Genomic DNA, 17,789 nt, shown 5'->3' with positions numbered 1-17,789 from the left:
GTGAACGAGTGGCTGTTTTCTTCTGCAGTTACTTTTTCTTCCCTGGACCTAGTGTCCTTTATTAGATTTCTGTAACCACATCGTTAATTAAACCCTCAACTTCCCCCCAGGCGTGGGGTCTCTTCTCAGCATTTTAGGCCACGTAAGGTGTTCGTGTTTTCTTTTCTTGGTGGTGTCTTTTTGAAACCCTCTCTCCTACTCTGGCCTGCTTGTCCTCTGGGTCTTACACTGGGTCGTTCTCCTCCATCATCCCAGGGAGTTCTCTCCTCTTCCCTTCCACTTGATTCCTTGTCTACTTTCTTAGTTTACTCTTTGGTGTTAGTGGAGGATCTTTTTCAGTAATCTCCCAGGAGAATATGGGAGAGTCACAGTTTTGAGATTTTTCATGTCGGAAAACATTTTATTCTGCACTCACACTTCACTGTTAGTTTGTCTGGATATAGACTTTTAGGCTAGCAGTTATTTCTCCTCAGAATTTTGAGGACATTGCCGAACTGTTTGCCAGTTTTGCTGTTGCTGCTGAGAATGTCGGTACCTTTCTGATGCTTGGTTGACTGGGCTGGGCTTCTCTTTGGTGCTCTGTAGTAGTTCTGTCTCCAGGTTCTGAAATTTCATGATGCTGTGTTTGGTGCAGGTCGTTCCTCCTCACATATACTATATGTTTCTGAATTTCCAGATTTTCTAAATAAATGTCTTATACTCAGAAAGTTATTATACGACATTTGTGTGGTATGCAGTACTTTTGGGGAAAAATGATCTGTTCCAATGTAAAAAGCTTCTGGCCCCTCACAGCAGTCTGAGAGCAGTGGCCCTGCGCGTGAGTTCGGCCCAGAGAGGAGGTCAGCCTGCGGTGATGCATGTTTGCTGAGAGTGAGGAGGAAAAAGGCTGCGACCAGTGTGTTGTCTGTGTGGCATCCTCATGAATGGTCTTTAGGGAAGGAGCATCTGGAAAGCTGTTAGTGTTTTTGAAAGACCAAGCAGTGACTGTGTTTGGTTTTGTATTGTGAATGGTTGGCAAATCTAAAAATTATTTCACAAAGTGTCTATTTTGGATACTGTGAGATGTATGTGTATTTATTTATGTATTTTTTAATTTTAAGTTTGTAAGACTCCTGTTGAGGTTCTCTGGTGTGAGACAGTGGATCTGGTGTTACATAAAACAGAAAGGAAAGTGCCTATACACACTTGGTTTTTAATTGACTGGGAGACATGTTTGCTTTCCTTGAAATTGATTTGTCTTCAGTGTTGGATAGAAAGTGATGTAATAGTCATGCCCATACAAAAAACCAAAATCAATTTTCTCAAGAGTTCAGGATATAGCTCACAGTTACAAGAATAAGCAGTAAGATAATATATATTAAAAATTGTTGCTATAATTAGTAGAAATAGTGGGTGACTATTTCTCCAACATACAGAGAAGCTGAAAAAAAATTCACAGTGAACATCTACATATCGACTGCCAAGATTCTATAATTAAACTTTTTAAAATCAACTTTTAAAAAAAAATTTATTTTCTTTAGTTTTTTGGCTGCGTAGGATCTTAGTTATGTGTGGACTCTTTGTTGTGGCGCGCGGGCTTCTCCCTAGTTGTGGTGCGTGGGCTTCTCTCTAGTTGTGGCATGCGGGCTCCAGGGTGCGTGGGCTCTGTAGTTTGAGGCACGCGGGCTCTCTCGTTGAGGCGCGCGAGCTCAGTAGTTGTGGTGCGCGGGCTTAGTTGCCCCGCGGTATGTGGGATCTTAGTTCTCCCACCAGGGATCGAACCCGCGTCCCCTGCATTGGAAGGTGGATTCTTTACCACTGGACCACCAGGGAAGTCCCTAAAATCAACTTTTAAAGTTAAACATTTTACTCCATCCATCCTTCAGTCCATCTTGTTTTTTCATGTGTTTTGAAGTAAGTTGTGGATATCAGGACGCTTTTCCCCATCTACTTCAGTGGGCGTATTGTTAATATTTGTTTACAGTTCTTTTAGGTTTTGTTTTTAGGTGAAATTTACATATATAAAATGCACACATTTTAAATATACCATTCATTGTATTCTGACAAATGCATACACATGGTAGCTTCTTGGAGTCACCTCTTTATCTTCAATAAAGTGTACATATGAGGCAGTTGTTATAAAAAAGATATCTCAGATGATAGGAGACCTCAAGCCTGCTGGATGGGTTTCTGCAACAGTAGGCCTCTAGCCTCCCTTAAAAGAAAAGCTCGACATCATAGGTTGGCCTATCGTTGATTGTGGTAAATAAGGGACTTTACCTTTTTTTCAGTGGATGTGGTGGGCCAGAAGAGTGCTTCTGAATCAGAGGGCCTCTCTCTGGAGAGGTGTATGGTTAGATCTTCCTAACTTTGCTTTCATACTGTGTCCTTAGAAGCTTATGCAGGTGGACAGCTTCCAGCTTCTCTTCAGTCCAAGCTTCAGGCTCTTTCTGCAGTTTGAACAGTGACAGAATTGTCATGGACTTTCTTATTAGGAATATTGATGGCTTTTTTAGAGGCTCTATTTTCTTCCAGTTTTTCATTCAGGTCATGAATGCATTGTTTGTGTGTTTTCACTTCCTCAGACAGGTTCTCCTTTCTCTTCTCATTCTTTTTTGAATCACTTTGTCCTATAGCACCATGACTTTCTATAGAGGGTTGGCTGTATGTATTGAACATTGGCATATTTTACCTTTATTTGCCCTTCCAGCTAGTACCTAGCTGCCAGATTATCTTTCAGGTAAGATTGCTGAAGAGCCATGCCTTCCTAGCTTATGGCCTTTTTAAAGGCTCAGAAAACTTTTATGTTCATCTCCTAGTAGCAGGGGACCTCTGCCTGCTTCCTTCCTTGTCCCTTTAGCTCCTGCATGACTGTTGTTTCCTGGGAGGTTTTCTTAGCTCCTCTCTCAGTTGTGTGTCACCATCTGAAGGCATTATAATTTTCTCACCTTATTTACTACAAAACATTTTCAAATATACAGAAAAATTGAGAGAACAGTGTAGTGAACATCCGTAATATCCAGCACCAAGATTCATCAGTTATCATTTTGCCATATGTGCTTTATCTACCATATAAAGATGAGTGTGTGTGTACGTTTTGTTGTTTGTTTTTGGTTTTTTCTTGAAGCAATGCAGAGTTACAGCCTTTTTTGGCTCTTGTCCTGTGGGCTTCAGCTTGACCCTCAACGTAACGTAATGAGGCTGCTCCTCTGCATGACCGTGATACCGTTATCATACTGAGAAGCGGTAATTCTCTCATTTTATTTTATAGTTCATATTTAAATTTGCCCAGTTGTCCCAAACATTTTTTAAAAAGATTTGGAAATAGAATCTATTCAAAATTTACATGTTCAATTTGTTTATAAAGTTGAGTTTGTTATGTCTCTTGTCTCTTTTAATCCATAAATCTACCTAACCTTTATAAAACACTTTGAAAGACTTTTTATTATGAAAAATTTGAAATACAAAAATACATAAGCCTTCCCTGGTGGCGCAGTGGTTGAGAATCCGCCTGCCAATGCAGGGGACACGGGTTCGAGCCCTGGTCCAGGAAGATCCCACATGCCGCAGAGCAGCTAAGCCCGTGTGCCACAACTACTGAGCCTGTGCTCTAGAGCCCGTGAGTCACAACTTCTGAGCCCGCGTGTCACAACTACTGAAGCCCACGTGCCTAGAGCCCGTGCTCTGCAACGAGAGAAGCCACTGCAATGAGAAGCCTGCGCACTGCAACGAAGAGTAGCCCCCGCTCACTGCAACTAGAGAAAGCCCACACACAGCAACAAAAACCCAACCCAGCCAAAAGTAAATAAATAAAATAAATAAATTAAAAAAATAATAATAACAAAAATACATAAGTACACAGCAGGCTGATGACCACTTACCCACACCCTAGCCTCAGCAGTTACAAGTATACACAAGTACACAGTACAGGGTCCACCTGCCCATGCCCTAGACTTAGCAGTTAATAGCTTATAGTTGATCTTTTCCATCTGTACTCCTGTCACTTTCCCCTATATTATTTTGAAGCCAATCTCAGACATCACAGTCATCAGTTTTTCAGTATTATCTTTAAAAGATGAATTTAAAAATATATATCATCACACCTAAAAAATAACAATAATTATTTAATACTATCAATACTACAATCAGTATTTATATTTCCAGTTGTTTCATCTACGTCATGGATGTTTTTTAACTGTACAGTGAAGAAAGGGGGGGGGCCTTGTTGGTTCTTTTTAACCTATGAAAACTGGCTAGCACCAGAAATTCTGAATGTGATTTTCAAGTTTGAAGTCTAGCACTTGTTTTCAAAATATGCTAATTCTGTGAACATTTTGATTTTCCGACATTTTTGTAAAAACCTGATATCCTTTTGGTCAGATGTGAGTTTAGTGACTCCTGTGAGGCTCTCTTAATTCAGGCCAGTGGGACCACGTTTAGCAGTATTCTCCTGTGAGTTAACTCCACGATGCCGCTGCTGCAGGGTTGTGAGAAGTGGGAAGGAGAGGGTAGCTCGCGCAGGAGGGGGCTGTCCAGACATACTTTGCCTTCATCCACAGGCTTCTGTTTTTGAGACGACCTGCTCCTGCTTTTGCCAGCCAGGACTGTGTCAGTGCTGCTGTTTTGGTGGTCTCTTTCCTTGTGGTTTTCCCCTGAAGTCAGCACCTTGTCGAGGCGGCTGGACCTTTTGACAAGCCCTGTTGGCCCCAAGCATGGCGTGTGATGTTGGTGATGTGCTCTGGCAGTTGGCAGCACTCTGCCCTGGTGCAGTGCTTCCATCACCGTGACTGGTCACAGGTGTGTCCAGGCACCACTGCCTCATTTCCTCCTCTGATGTAGTCAGTCACTTATGGGGAATTAGGAGCTATCACTGAGCCGTCTCCTGGGAGTGTCAGTGCAGGGTTAGAAATCAGTGGCTTTCATAATTACCTTTTTCTTTATAATTAAAGAAAATGTTTTGCCACCTTATTGTGGTATAATTGGTGTACAATTAAGTACACATATTTAAAGCTTCAATTTGATGGGTTTTAACATGTATATACCTGTGAAACCTGTGAAGCCATCACTTTCCTTTTCTGTCCCTCTTAAAGACTAGAAGATGAGCAGCTAGAGAGAGGGACTTAACTGCTCTTGTCTTTAACGTTGCTTTTCCAAATCTGGAGACTCTTTATTCTACTCTCTTTCAGCTCAAAACTGGTATTGAAATTTGGTGTCTTCAAATTTTGGCATTGTTTTTACTGACATAATAGTTAATGAATTTCAAAATAATATAGGGAAACCTGGTGGGAATGTAAATTTGTGCAGCCACTATGGAAAACAGTATGGAGGTTCCTTAAAAAACTGAAAATAGGGAATCCCCTGGCAGTCCAGTGTTTAGGACTCGGCACTTTCACTGCTGGGGCCCTGGGTTCAGTCCCTGGTCAGAGAATTAAGAATCCCACAAGCTGCGCTAGGTGGCCAATAAATACATAAATAAATAAGTAAATAAGTAAATAAAACAAAAACTAAAAATAGAGCTACCATATAATCCAGCAATCCCACTCCTGATCATATATCCGGAAAAGATAAAAACTCGTATTCAGAAAGATACCCAGTGTTCATAGCAGCACTATTTACGATAGCCAAGACATGGAAACAGCCCAAGTGCCCATCAACAGACGATTGGTTTAAAAAGGCATGGTATATGTGTATGTGTTGGAATGTTACTCAGCCATAAAAAAGAAGGAAATAATTACCATTTGAAGCAATGTGGATGGACCTAGAGAATATTATACTAAGTGAAGTAAGTCAGACAGAGAAAGACAAATATATGATGTCACTTATATGTGGAATCTAAAAAATAATACAAATAAATGTATATACAAAGCAGAAACAGACTCACAGAGAAACAGACTCACAGACATAGAAAACAAACTTTAGTCTACCAAAGGGGAAAGGGAGAGGGGAAGGATAAATTAGGAGAATGGGATTAACAGATACAAATAGATACATAAAATAGAGAAGTAATAAGAATTTACTGTATAGCTTAGAACTATACTCAATATCTTATAATAACCTATAATGGAAAAGAATATGAAAAAAACCTGTGTGTTTGTGTGTGTGTATAGTTGAGTCACTTTGCTGTCTACCTGAAACTAACACAATATTGTAAATCAAGTATACTTCAATACAAAAATTTTTTTTCTAAAACACAGAAATAGGGAAACCTGTGAGGGTCTTTTCTCCTTAAAACAGATACGAGCTGAGCTTGGGAGTTACCTGGTTTGGGCAAAGGAGTCATTGCTCAGTGCAGCTGGATCTGGGTTTGTCTGAGCACCTGCTCTGCTGTGTGTGACTCTGGGGCATTAACACCTTTACCAGCATCTTCATCATGAACACCATGAGGGGGCAGTCTGGGGAATAAATGAGAAACATGGCATTTAAGGTCTTAGTGAACCTAGGCACACCAAGTGCGTGATGGTTCTCAGTGGGTCTCCAGGACTGACTTGGCCCCTTGGAGGAAAGGGGGACTTGTGGTTTAAAAAAAAGGATCATTTAAAACTGGTGTATCTGTTGGTGGGAACATAAATTGATATAGCCACTGTGGAGAACAGTATGGAGGTTCCTTAAAAATCTAAAAATAGAACTACCATACAACCCAGCAATCCCACTACTGGGTATATACCCTGAGAAAACCATAATTCAAAAAGAGTCGTGTACCACAATGTTCATTGCAGCTCTATCTACAATAGCCAGGACATGGAAGCAACCTAAGTGTCCATCAACAGATGAATGGATAAAGAAGATGTGGCACATATATACAATGGAATATTACTCAGCCATAAAAAGAAACGAAGTTGAGTTATTTGTAGTGAGGTGGATGGACCTAGAATCTGTCATACAGAGTGAAGTAAGTCAGAAAGAGGAAAACAAATACTGTATTCTAACACATATATATGGAATCTAAAAAAAAAAAATGGTTCTAAAGAACCTAGGGGCAGGACAGCAATAAAGATGCAGACGTAGAGAATGGACTTGAGGACACGGGGAGGGGGAAGGGTAAGCTGCGACAAAATGAGAGAGTGGCATGGACATATATACACTACCAAATGTAAAATAGATAGCTAGTGGGAAGCAGCTGCATAGCACAGGGCAATCAGCTCGGTGATTTGTGACCACCTAGAGGGGTGGGAGGGAGACGCAAGAGGGAGGGGATATGGGGATATATGTATACATGTAGCTGATTCACTTTGTTATAAAGCAGAAACTAACACACCATTGTAAAGCAATTATATTCCAATAAAGATGTTAAAAAAAAACACACAAAAAACTAGTGTATATCCTGGAAGTCATTCATTCTTTTTTTCTCTTTTAAATTAAAATATAAGTACACCGCTAAACACAGTTCAATAAAGTGGTTTAAATTTTTTAAACTTTAATTTTTTTAATACTCAGCTCATTTTTAAGTTTGAGTTATAATTTATGCAAATCACCCACATATTAAATGTTCATTTGGATGGATTTTGACAGTTGTCATACTCGCGTAACCACCACCCAAAACAAAATACTGAGCACTTTTATCATCCTAGGCTTTTCTTTCGCCCTCTCCAAATCATACACCTCCCCCCCCCGCTTCCCCCGACTTGTGTCACCATAGCTAGGTTTACTTAAGTGCTGAAAATGAGATCATGCAGTGTATGCTCTGTGTCTGGTGTCTTTTAAAAGGTCAGCATGGTTTGAGATTCATTCATGCTTTTGCCTTTTGATACTGAGTAGTGTTTATATGGATGTATCATAATTTACCCATTTTCCTATTGATAAACATTTGGATTATTTCCCATCTTTTGGCTATTATGAGTAAGATTGGTGAACATTTTTTACAAGTCCTATTGTGGAAGTATGTTTTCATTCTTCTAGGGAAAGTATCTAGGAGTGAATTGTTGGGCCCCATGGGAAGTATATTTGTAGCTTTATGAGGAGTTGTATTGTTCCCTGGAACTCGTGTGAGCACTCTGCCATGTCAGCCGTTCTAGTGAATGAGAAGTGGCTTCTCAGACTTTTTAGAAAGCAGTTTTATTGAGGTATAATTTGCATATAAGCCATCCTTTATAAGTGCACAGTTTGGTGTGTTTAGACATGTATACAGATGTGTGACACCACAAACAGTCAAGTGACTTCATTCCTGTGAAAGATGCCCTCATGCCCTCTGGCCCCTGGGCACCACTAATTGGTTTTCTGTCTCTGTAGATTATGTTGGTCTTTCCTAGAGTTTCCTATCATGTGTTACTGTGTCTGACTTCTTTTGTATATTGTATTTTTCTTTTTTTTTTTTTTTTTGAGATTTATCCCATGTTATGTGTATCATCAGTCCTATCCTTTTGGTTGCTGAGTAGTAGTATTTTGTTGTATGGTTGTACCACAGTTTGCTGGTGGCTTAGTCTGTCTACATCAGTGGGCTGTGAACGTGGCAATTCAGAGACCCTCTCTTAACCCCCCTGGAGAAGAACTCCTCCGTTGGAATGGGGGGTCAGGAGGGGGAGCCAGGCATCGTACTGCTTACCAGATAGACTCTGCATCGCTCTTCCAGATCCCGGTCCTTCATCACTTCCTGGCAGCACGTGCTGACAGCGTCTAGGTCTAGGGGAAGGGGCTTTCCCGGTGTCAGGCTGCTTCTTGACCCTCTTCACTGCTGGCTGAGAGTACAGCTTTTTTGAGTCTGCTAAATTATTTTCCACTTCCACTTTTTAAAAGATTCCCAAATTATTAGGTTCTAAAATGTCTTTTCTTCTCTTCTTGATCTGTGTGGCTTTGTGTCTTTTTATTTATTAATCTGCTTTATTGTCATTTTGGGTGGGGACAAAGGCAAAAGTATGTGTTCAGCCTGCTGTCCCTTAGACCCAGAAGTCTTTTTAGCATAGCCCTGGTGTTTGACAAGTTTTCCCTTTTGTTTTTGCTGTAATTAACAGCGCTGTGATGAGCATGCTTCCAGTTCAGCCTTTGTTCAGATCCATGCTTACTTCTTTTTTTCTTTTTTAATTGAAGTATAGTTGATGCACAGTGTTTTACAAGTTACCGGTGTACAACACAGTGATGCACAATTTTTAAAGGTTATACTCCATTTATAGTTACTGTAAATATTGGCTATATTCCCTGTGTGTGTCCTTGTAGTTTGTACCTCTGAATCTCCTACCGCCATGTTGCCCCCCTCCTCCCTCCCCTCTCCAGTGAACCGCTAGTTTTTTCTCTATATCTGTGAGTCTGCTGCTTTTTTGTTATATTCACTAGTTTGTTGTATTTTTTAGATTCTACATATAAGTGATATCATACAGTATTTGTCTCTTGCTGATTTATTTCACTTAGCATAATACCCTCCAAGTCCATCCATGTTGCAAATGACAAAATTTCCTTCTTTTTTTATGGTTGAGTAACATTCCCGTGCGCGCCCATATGTATGTGTGTGTTTCCCACATCTTCTTTATCTGTTGATGGACACTTAGGTTGCTTTCATATCTTGACAATTGTAAATAATTCTGCTATGAACATTGGGATACATGTATCTTTTCAAATTAGTGTTTTCATTTTCTTGGGATAAATAGCCTGGAGTGGAATTGCTGAGTTGTGTGGTAGTTGTATTTTTAGTTTTTTGAGAAACTTCCGTACTGTTTTCCATAGTGGCTGCACCAGTTTGTGTTCTTACCAACAGTTCTTACCAACGAGGACTCCCTTTCCTCCACAGCCTCGCCGATGTTTGTTGTTTGTGTTCTTTTTATTCATAGCCCTTCTCACAGGTGTGAGGTGATAGATTCCTCACTGTGGTTTTGATTTGCATTTCCCTGATGACGAGCTATGTTGGGCATCTTTTTATGTGCCGTGCTTATTTCTTTAAAACAAATTTCTAGTAGTAGAGTGGTGGGGTTAAAAGACATACATACTTTTAATGCCAAATTGTGCCCCAGCAAGGGCGTGCTAATTTATATTCCGACAGGGCTGGTGTTTCTTTCCTATTCCTATGTAAGTATGCACTCAGTAGAACTTTCTTTTCCCCCCTCACCCCCCAGAAAAATACTTGCACATAAAGTCTAAGCAGTGAAGCCAGATCTCAGTAGAGGTGTCAGATACGACTGTGGTCGGGGCTGGAACACTGCCTCGTTCCTCGCTGCGCACTTGGTCCGCCCCCTGTGTCTGGCCGAGTGTGGGTTTGAATTAAGGCTTTGGGCTTCTTTGTTTCAGGTTACACTCCTGGCACACCTTACAAAGTGTCCTGTTCCCCCACCAGCGGGGCTGTGCCACCGTACTCCTCCTCCCCCAACCCCTACCAGACTGCTGTATACCCCGTGCGAAGTGCCTACCCCCAGCAGAGCCCGTACGCACAGGTAGGCCTGGGGCGCGCTGTGGGTGTCTCACAGGGTCTCCTGGGCACTGTGCGTGTGGGAAGGGCCGGTTCCTCAGGGCTCTGACCCCCTGGGTGTGGGACCCTGTGGCCCTCATCTCTCTTCTTTCCCCAGCAAGGCACGTACTACCCCCAGCCCCTGTATGCAGCACCCCCTCACGTCATCCACCACACCACGGTGGTGCAGCCCAACGGCATGCCGGCGACGGTGTACCCTGCTGCCATCCCTCCGCCTAGAGGCAACGGTGTCACCATGGGCATGGTGGCGGGGACCACTATGGCCATGTCAGCGGGTGAGTTCTTGGCCCTGGGGTGCCTGCTCTGTGATGGCATGAGGGCTGGGGGAAGGGAGAGCCCACCAGTACTCTGACCCTTGGCTTTGACTTTTCATGGCTAGAGTTGTATGGAAGGACATCTGATCCTTTTGGGAAGAAATGGCACGTTATAGTTTTCTTTACCTCCCCTCCTTTCTCTTCCTTTTCCTTTCAGTTGAGACTGGAGTGTAGGGTTTAGAACCATGAACCAAGTACCTTTTCCATAGACCATGACTGAGTAGCCCTCTCCAAATTTGATGGGGCCACTTTTTTTTGGTGAGCTGAGTCACTTGGCTGTAGGGACAAGGAGTGACCAGATTCCTATGGTGAGCTTGGGCAGAAGAGGGATACTTTGTGATGTGGGGGGCTGGCCCTCTCGATCCTTCCCTTTAGCGTGGGATACCAGTGCAGGCCAAGTTGTCTGAATGGGGATGTTTTCATGAATCTAGGAAAGCCGGTCTTGTGTTCATAGAGATAACAGCTGCCTGTAGAAATCCTTTGGCGTACATTGACTTTATTTCCCAAGGCTTCCCCTAGGTCTGGAAAATAAACCACAGAGAGAAGAGACCCGTGGCTGGAATGGGCCTGTCTCCGTGGAACCCTGGAGTGTTTGAGGGCTTGACTGAATGTCTAGGGATTAGGTTACCTCCTATGGGCATGTGAATTGTCTGTGGTGAGGGGCCAGGTACACAAAATGCATTTGGTTGCCCATGGCTGGGTCTTTAAAAAATATATATATATTGTTCCCTCTTTGTTTTCCTAGACTTTAGTATAAGGAAAATGTGTCAGGAGAGAACGGTGTTTCAGGATACCATGTGTGTTTCTGCTTAGAGTCTCTATTTTATTTGGTTTTCCCATACTTACCCGTGAAGGCAGAGGAGAGTCTGGCACAGATAGAAACTGCGTGTTTGAGGCACGTGGAGGGAGGGGATGGCAGGCCCTGGGGTGGGTGCAGGCAGGAAGGAGGAGGAGAGAAGGGCTGCCAGGTGAGGCTGTTAGGTTTGAGGTGGTGCTTGTCCATGAATGGACACAGCTGAGTTTTCTGCAGTTATAGGGAAAATATGCTTAGCTTAAGGTACTCAGAAGCTCATGTAGTTGGGAATCTCCCTCCGCGTCCCTCTCTCCCTCTCTTCCAGTTATTTATTACCACCATAACCATTTCCAAGTGTACAGGTCAGTGGTGTTATCACACTGTTGTGTCACATCTCCAGAACTTTCTCGTCCTGCAGAACTGAAGCTGTGTACCCATTAAACAGCTCCCCCTTCCCCTTGTCCCAGACCTGGCAGCCACCATTCTCCTTTCTGTCACTATCCATTTGACTCCTCTAGGGACCTCATATAAGTGGACTCAGGCGGAATTTGTCTTTTTGTGACTGGCTCATTTCACTGAGCATAATGCCCTCAGGGTTCATCCGTGTTGTGGTATGTGACTAATTTCCTTCCTTTTTAAGGCCGAATAATATTTTTGTTTTCTTTTTATCACCTCATCTGCAAAAGTAATTCGGTATGCTTGTATGAAGGGGAGGCCCAAAGCCTTCTGCAGATATGCTATCCATGCGAGCTTGCTGTGTTTATACAGCTTAGACTTGTATATAATCAAGAGTTCTGAGAGCATTGTGGGTCAAAGCCATCCCCTCTTCCTGTCTGCCTCCCGCCTTGCCACGGGGGTCGGGCGGGAGCTCCCCTGTAAGAGGGAGCAGTGGTGGGGTGCTGCCCTCCACTGACATGCCTGCTCTTCCTTCCAGGTACCTTGCTGACTGCCCACTCCCCAACTCCTGTTGCCCCCCACCCCGTCACCGTGCCCACGTATCGGGCCCCAGGAACGCCCACCTACAGCTATGTGCCCCCCCAGTGGTGATCACCCTGCAAACGTAAGTGACTGGTGAAGCCCGGGGCCAGCTTGTGACTAAAGTGCTTTTTTAAAAATTTTATTTATTTATTTATTTATTTATTTATTTTTATTTTTGGCTGTGTTGGGTCTTCGTTTCTGTGCGAGGGCTTTCTCTAGTTGTGGCAAGCGGGGGCCACTCTTCATCGCGGTGCGTGGGCCTCTCACTGTTGCGGCCTCTCTTGTTGCGGAGCACAGGCTCCAGATGCCCAGTCTCAGTAGTTGTGGCTCACAGGCCTAGTTGCTCCGCGGCATGTGGGATCTTCCCAGACCAGGGCTCGAACCCGTGTCACCTGCAATGGCAGACAGATTCTCAACCACTGCGCCACCAGGGAAGCCCCTAAAGTGCATTTTTTTAAGAGGAGAATGGGAGATCTGTGTCTGTTTAAACACTGCCAAGAAAAATGCTACCTGATGATCCAAAGGCAATGCAGCATTTAAATTTTTGTCCTTCTTGGGACTCTACAGAGGAAAGAAGAAGGAAACCATTGAGTTCTTGCTGTGCACCCCCTGCACTGTGTTCCTTACCTGGGCTGTGCTCTAGTCTCCTGCCCGTCTCCTGCAGGAAGTAGGGCTCCAGTTGTAACTGGAAGTCTCTGGGGTCCGTGGGAACCAGCACAGTTGCCTCTCTTGCTGCTGCCCTTTCTTGTCCTAGTGGATCTCCTCCTCCTCCTCCAGTTGAATGCCTCCTTTTCTGAGCAGTGGTGCCAGAGGAGCTGTGTGTGACTGTGTCCGTCTTTCTCCCCACCCCCCAGGTTTGCGGATGGAGCTGTGCAGTCACATCATGGAGGTTCCACAGCTGGTGCTGCAGGCCTTGTGCCTCCAACCAGGACTTTCTTCTTAATGCTCTCGACACTTAGCTAAACACTACTACGGCCGGCCCAGCAGGTCCCAGCGCCCTCAGTCTCCAACTGACTCTGTGGGTTGGTCTTAAAGCAAATCCTGTTTGGTGGGCTGCCAGGCAATTTTTTAGCTAACTGTAATGATAAAAAGGGAGTGTTAATCTGTTCTGAATCATATCTAGTTGAATGCATGTTAAAAAAAAACACAAAAACAAAGCTTGCTCAATCTACCTGCAGTGACTGATGCAGAACCATCATATGCAAAATCCAAAGGAATGGAAAAGTATTTTACAACTTGTATCACTAATGCACTGTTGTAATGTATGCAGAGTCTTAAAGTTATAAGTGTTAAAGTGAATTTCTTCATAGAGCATCTGAAATCTCTTTGATGATTCTTCAGCCTTTTGGGGTTGACGTGGGTTGCCAGTTGGAAATGTGGACTTCTAGTTTCCAGCCATCTGTTCCTTTTGTGCAGACTGCACTGGGAGAGAGTTGCAGGGATGGGGAGAGTGTGGGGGGGCCACCGCTGCTTGGGGTGCAACCAGGTTAATGGCTTTCTCTCCATTTAGGCTTGTGGGGTCAGTGAGATGTAGATGTGCTTAGGGATTACCATGAATCCAGTTAGGGACACAAGGTGGTTTATGTATCAGCAAAGCAATTTTCTCTGCTATCTAAATTTTCATTATAAATCTCTTACAGATAGAGATGATGCTTTCTATATATTTAATGGAAAAGTCCTATGTAGAGCTAAATTATTTTCCTGGGATGGAAGATATGTGAAAGAGAACCAGCCACACTTGGAGGAGGTATTGGCCTCTCCTGTATTTAGCTTAGAAAAATCATTCCTTTTTCCCCCCCCCCCACCAAGGGAAGTGTTTGAGTCACCTGAAAACATATGTAGGCATTGTTGTTCTCCCTCCCACAAAGAAGGGCAAAGACTTCATTCAGCTGTGTGTTATGAAGAAAGTTGTATATTTAAGAACTTTTAAAAGGGAACAGAACTTTATTGGATATTGATTGTTCCTTGTAGAGAGGCAGGGCCATGCACTTCATGGGGACTTGTCCTCTGAGACCATCTGGAGGGGACTCGTGGAGATGGCTGTGGGGAGGTGTGAGGGAAGGGCTGGCGCCTGTTGTCTGTGAGCCCCTTCGGCCATCTCTTCTTGCGGCTGAGGATACTCGGCACAAAGCATGTGTGGACAGCAAAGGGCCAGGCAGCCTCAGAACGTGTTTGCCTGCCGGAACTTATTACAGAAAGGATTTTGTGTTTAAAATCTGAATATTGTACATAAGAAACCAAGAGGATTTTTTTGCCTAAATGTGCCCAACTTGTATCAATGGGGGTGTGTGTGTGTGTGTGTGTCTGTCCTCAGATGAAGTCAGAGGGGGTGGGGGGTGAGGGCTGTTCCCTTTCAGCGATCTGTCAGGGGCGGGGTGCCCCTGCTCCACCCCGTCGTTGTTTCAAGCGCTGTGGGCCTCAGGTGGGGAGGGCACCTTACTCTCCTTACGGCTCTGGCAGCTGGTCAGGGCTCCGGCACTGGGGTGGCATTCAGCCCCGGATGGTGAGTGGGATACCTGACCCCTGAGCCTTTGGTAACCTTATTTTTTATAGTGAGTACTCTTCATAATTTTCTTTTTCACATTTTATTTTATAAGAGTTTTAGGAATATTTTTGCATGGATCATTGTAAACAGAAGATTTATTTCTAATGTCTGTAACATAGTGTGTTTACTGATAAGTACTTTAAATTGCTTCAAGAGCACTTAACCCACCTTTGTATGTGTGTATTCGTGTGTGTGTGTGTGTGTGTGTGTAGCAGCCATTTACCCCAGGCACACTGTGTCCACTTGTTCAACTCTTTGTTGGTAATTGCATCTGTACAGTGGACGGTTTGTAACATCAGTATGTTCTAATGGTTCCAGGGGCTGGACAGAGAAGTTGGTTTCCCCAGTTTAGCGTAATAAGTTAGGAGAAAATAAGAGCTTAGTGTATGCTTTTTAAACGTCCCGGTGTGCGCACACACAGACACACACATGCCACTACCTGTAAGGGTTGGACTCATTTGAATTCAGGAGGAAGTTATGAGAAATTATATGGGCTGTTTCTTGCAGCTTGCCTGAGACTTGGCATACACAGGGTGAGTGTTTTCACGAGCACTGAATTAAATGGTGTTTTCAAGAGAAAGAAAAGAGTGGGTTTCGTTTTCTCCCCATTTACATCAGCTTTATAAACACTTTCCCCCCTGTAATTTCTAAAAAAACTCTTATTTCCCTTTTGTGAAGTTGAGTTGGGAGACTTCATCAAATACTTTTGCATTATGGAATACATCTTTGTGGAAGTCTTTTCAATTTTGAAACTATCGGCATCAGCTATCAAATATGGAAGGTAGATCTTGTCTAGCAGGTGAGAATCTGGATATAATGAATAGTAACAAAACTATCATATGTTGTAATTTTAGCAGCATTTAGTTCCAGTAAAATTAACTAAGGAATAGAGCTTCTGTTATAAAGTTGCATAATTTGATATCCTAAGCACAATAGTAGAACATTCAGAGAAATTTTGCATTTTTTATATGTGACATTCCTAATTTGAGAGTCTTTCAGCTAAATTACAGTTATTTTAGAAGTTGAGACAGGCAAGTAAAGGAACTAATTCCTATAAACATAGGTATCATCATGGATATTTAAAAAAAAATTTTTTCTACAGCCTTCCCCTAAGGTTTAGAAGGTATGTTTCTCTGCTTAGGGAAATCTTGTTTGGATCTGGGCCGGGTGACTGAACATTTCACGATGAGTGATGGTCCCATCATCTTGCTGCCTTTGAGAACTGAGGCCAGCATCCGGGCCAGGGCCATTCATGGTGACAAGCACAGAAGCGCTTCCAGAATCTTTTATGTCTCTTGTGTTCAATCTTTTCTCAACATTCTTATTGGTTTGGTTATTAGGCCTACCAGTTGTATTACGTGACTCTGTTTCTTGAGTGCTATGCAAATGTAGTATTTACAGGAGCCGAGTGTGGTCCTGAGCTGTGGGCTGGACAATGGTCGGTACGCGCCCTGCCCTTCCCAGGCTGGGCATGCAGTGCCTCACTCCATCTGCTGGCATCGGCACGTCAAACAAGAGGAAACAAGATTCTTGGGGCTTGGGATGTACTAATCTCTGGTAGCGCTGTCCTGCCACAGGTGGAGAAAGGATGGCAGGCACCAGACGCATCGGTACTGGGGCCTACTTTGTAAGAAGGAAACCCAGACTTGTCCTTTGTAAACATTTGGAAACAGTATTACTCCGACCAGTTGGGCCACCTTCTCCCTATCTGGCAGCTAACGGCTGGACACCCCAGTTCTTGCCAGCCTGGGCATTGCCCAGACGGGACGCCTGCCTGACACCCTCTGGCCGTGCAAGGGCAGGCTTAAGGGTGTGGGGCTTGAGGTGGGGTACAGCTTCTGGTTCTTCTCTTGGTGCTTTCTAAGGACGGGGTGTGTCTCTAGAGAGGAGTGGTTGGCATAGGGGAAGGGTGGCCTGCGTGACTCTCCTCTCTAGCACATTTCACATGTTGGTGTGTTTTTTTATCCTGAGCTGTTTGTTACTCAACCTGAGCTTTCTGAAAGGAGCCTGCAGAGGACACGCTGCAGAGGAGGGTCTGATCTTTTCAGGTAGAAAGTTGCAGAGTTGATCTTACATGTTTCAGAGGATTTGTCTCTTTCCCCACCCTATTCACTTGAAGAACAGAAAACCTCTGGGGTAGTCTTATTTGAATCCCCGGGATCAAACGTCAAGTCACTTGGGACAGGGAGACGGAGGAGAGGCTGGCATCTCTGTGCAGGGAGCCTGCAGTGAGCTTCAGGGGATGCTGTGCTCTCAGGATTGGTGTGTTGGAGATGACAAGTGTCTTGTCTTGGCCTCGTGAGCCCTGTTGGAGTCTCCTGTAGGTCCTCGTGCAGACCAGTGGTCGGTAGACTAATTGGGCTGGACCTGAGGCCAGCTCTCATGTGTTCCTGGTGGGGTTACTGTGATGTCCGCTCAAGAGAGACCCCAGGGAGCCACTGTCACTGACAAGGAAATTTTTTTTTTTTTTTTAAACGATTTTGGAATACTGTTTTTTTTTTTAGACCGTTCTCATAGTACTTTTTTAAAACTTAAGTCAGCATTGTCTTCCAGTGTTAAAGGCCCCCCTCACCTCTGCATTGAACTTAAAGTGTCAATCAATACAAAGGAATGGAACACCCATCCTGAGCCAATTCCATTATGTGTAAATTCGTACTATTTTAATTTTTTATGCAATCTGCTGAGTAGATGAGCTCAGATTTAAAATTCTTAAAAGCACGTTTATTGTAACAAGAATTGTTATGTATTAATACTGCAGTTTTCAATAAAGATTGAATTGTGTTGCATATTGTG

General features: G+C 43.5%; 1 protein-coding gene across 6 annotated transcripts in view; it reads left to right on the top strand.

The window, feature by feature from the left end:
* The window catches only part of FAM168B (family with sequence similarity 168 member B), a 38,557-nt gene extending 20,775 nt beyond the window's left edge, over nucleotides 1-17,782 (top strand). For all 6 annotated transcript variants that reach the window (XM_036857389.1, XM_036857395.1, XM_036857390.1 and 3 more), the window contains 4 exons: nucleotides 10,189-10,331; nucleotides 10,464-10,641; nucleotides 12,408-12,533; nucleotides 13,306-17,782. In XM_036857389.1, coding sequence (XP_036713284.1) covers nucleotides 10,189-10,331; nucleotides 10,464-10,641; nucleotides 12,408-12,520 — 434 coding nt within the window. In that variant the 3' untranslated portion in view covers nucleotides 12,521-12,533; nucleotides 13,306-17,782. The remainder of the gene's footprint in view (nucleotides 1-10,188; nucleotides 10,332-10,463; nucleotides 10,642-12,407; nucleotides 12,534-13,305) is intronic.
* Nucleotides 17,783-17,789: the final 7 nt, after the last annotated feature.

Source organism: Balaenoptera musculus, chromosome 7 (genome assembly GCF_009873245.2).
Source record: "Balaenoptera musculus isolate JJ_BM4_2016_0621 chromosome 7, mBalMus1.pri.v3, whole genome shotgun sequence".
In the NCBI taxonomy this organism is placed as follows: domain Eukaryota; kingdom Metazoa; phylum Chordata; class Mammalia; order Artiodactyla; family Balaenopteridae; genus Balaenoptera; species Balaenoptera musculus.
This window is presented reverse-complemented; position numbering and strand designations above follow the sequence as displayed.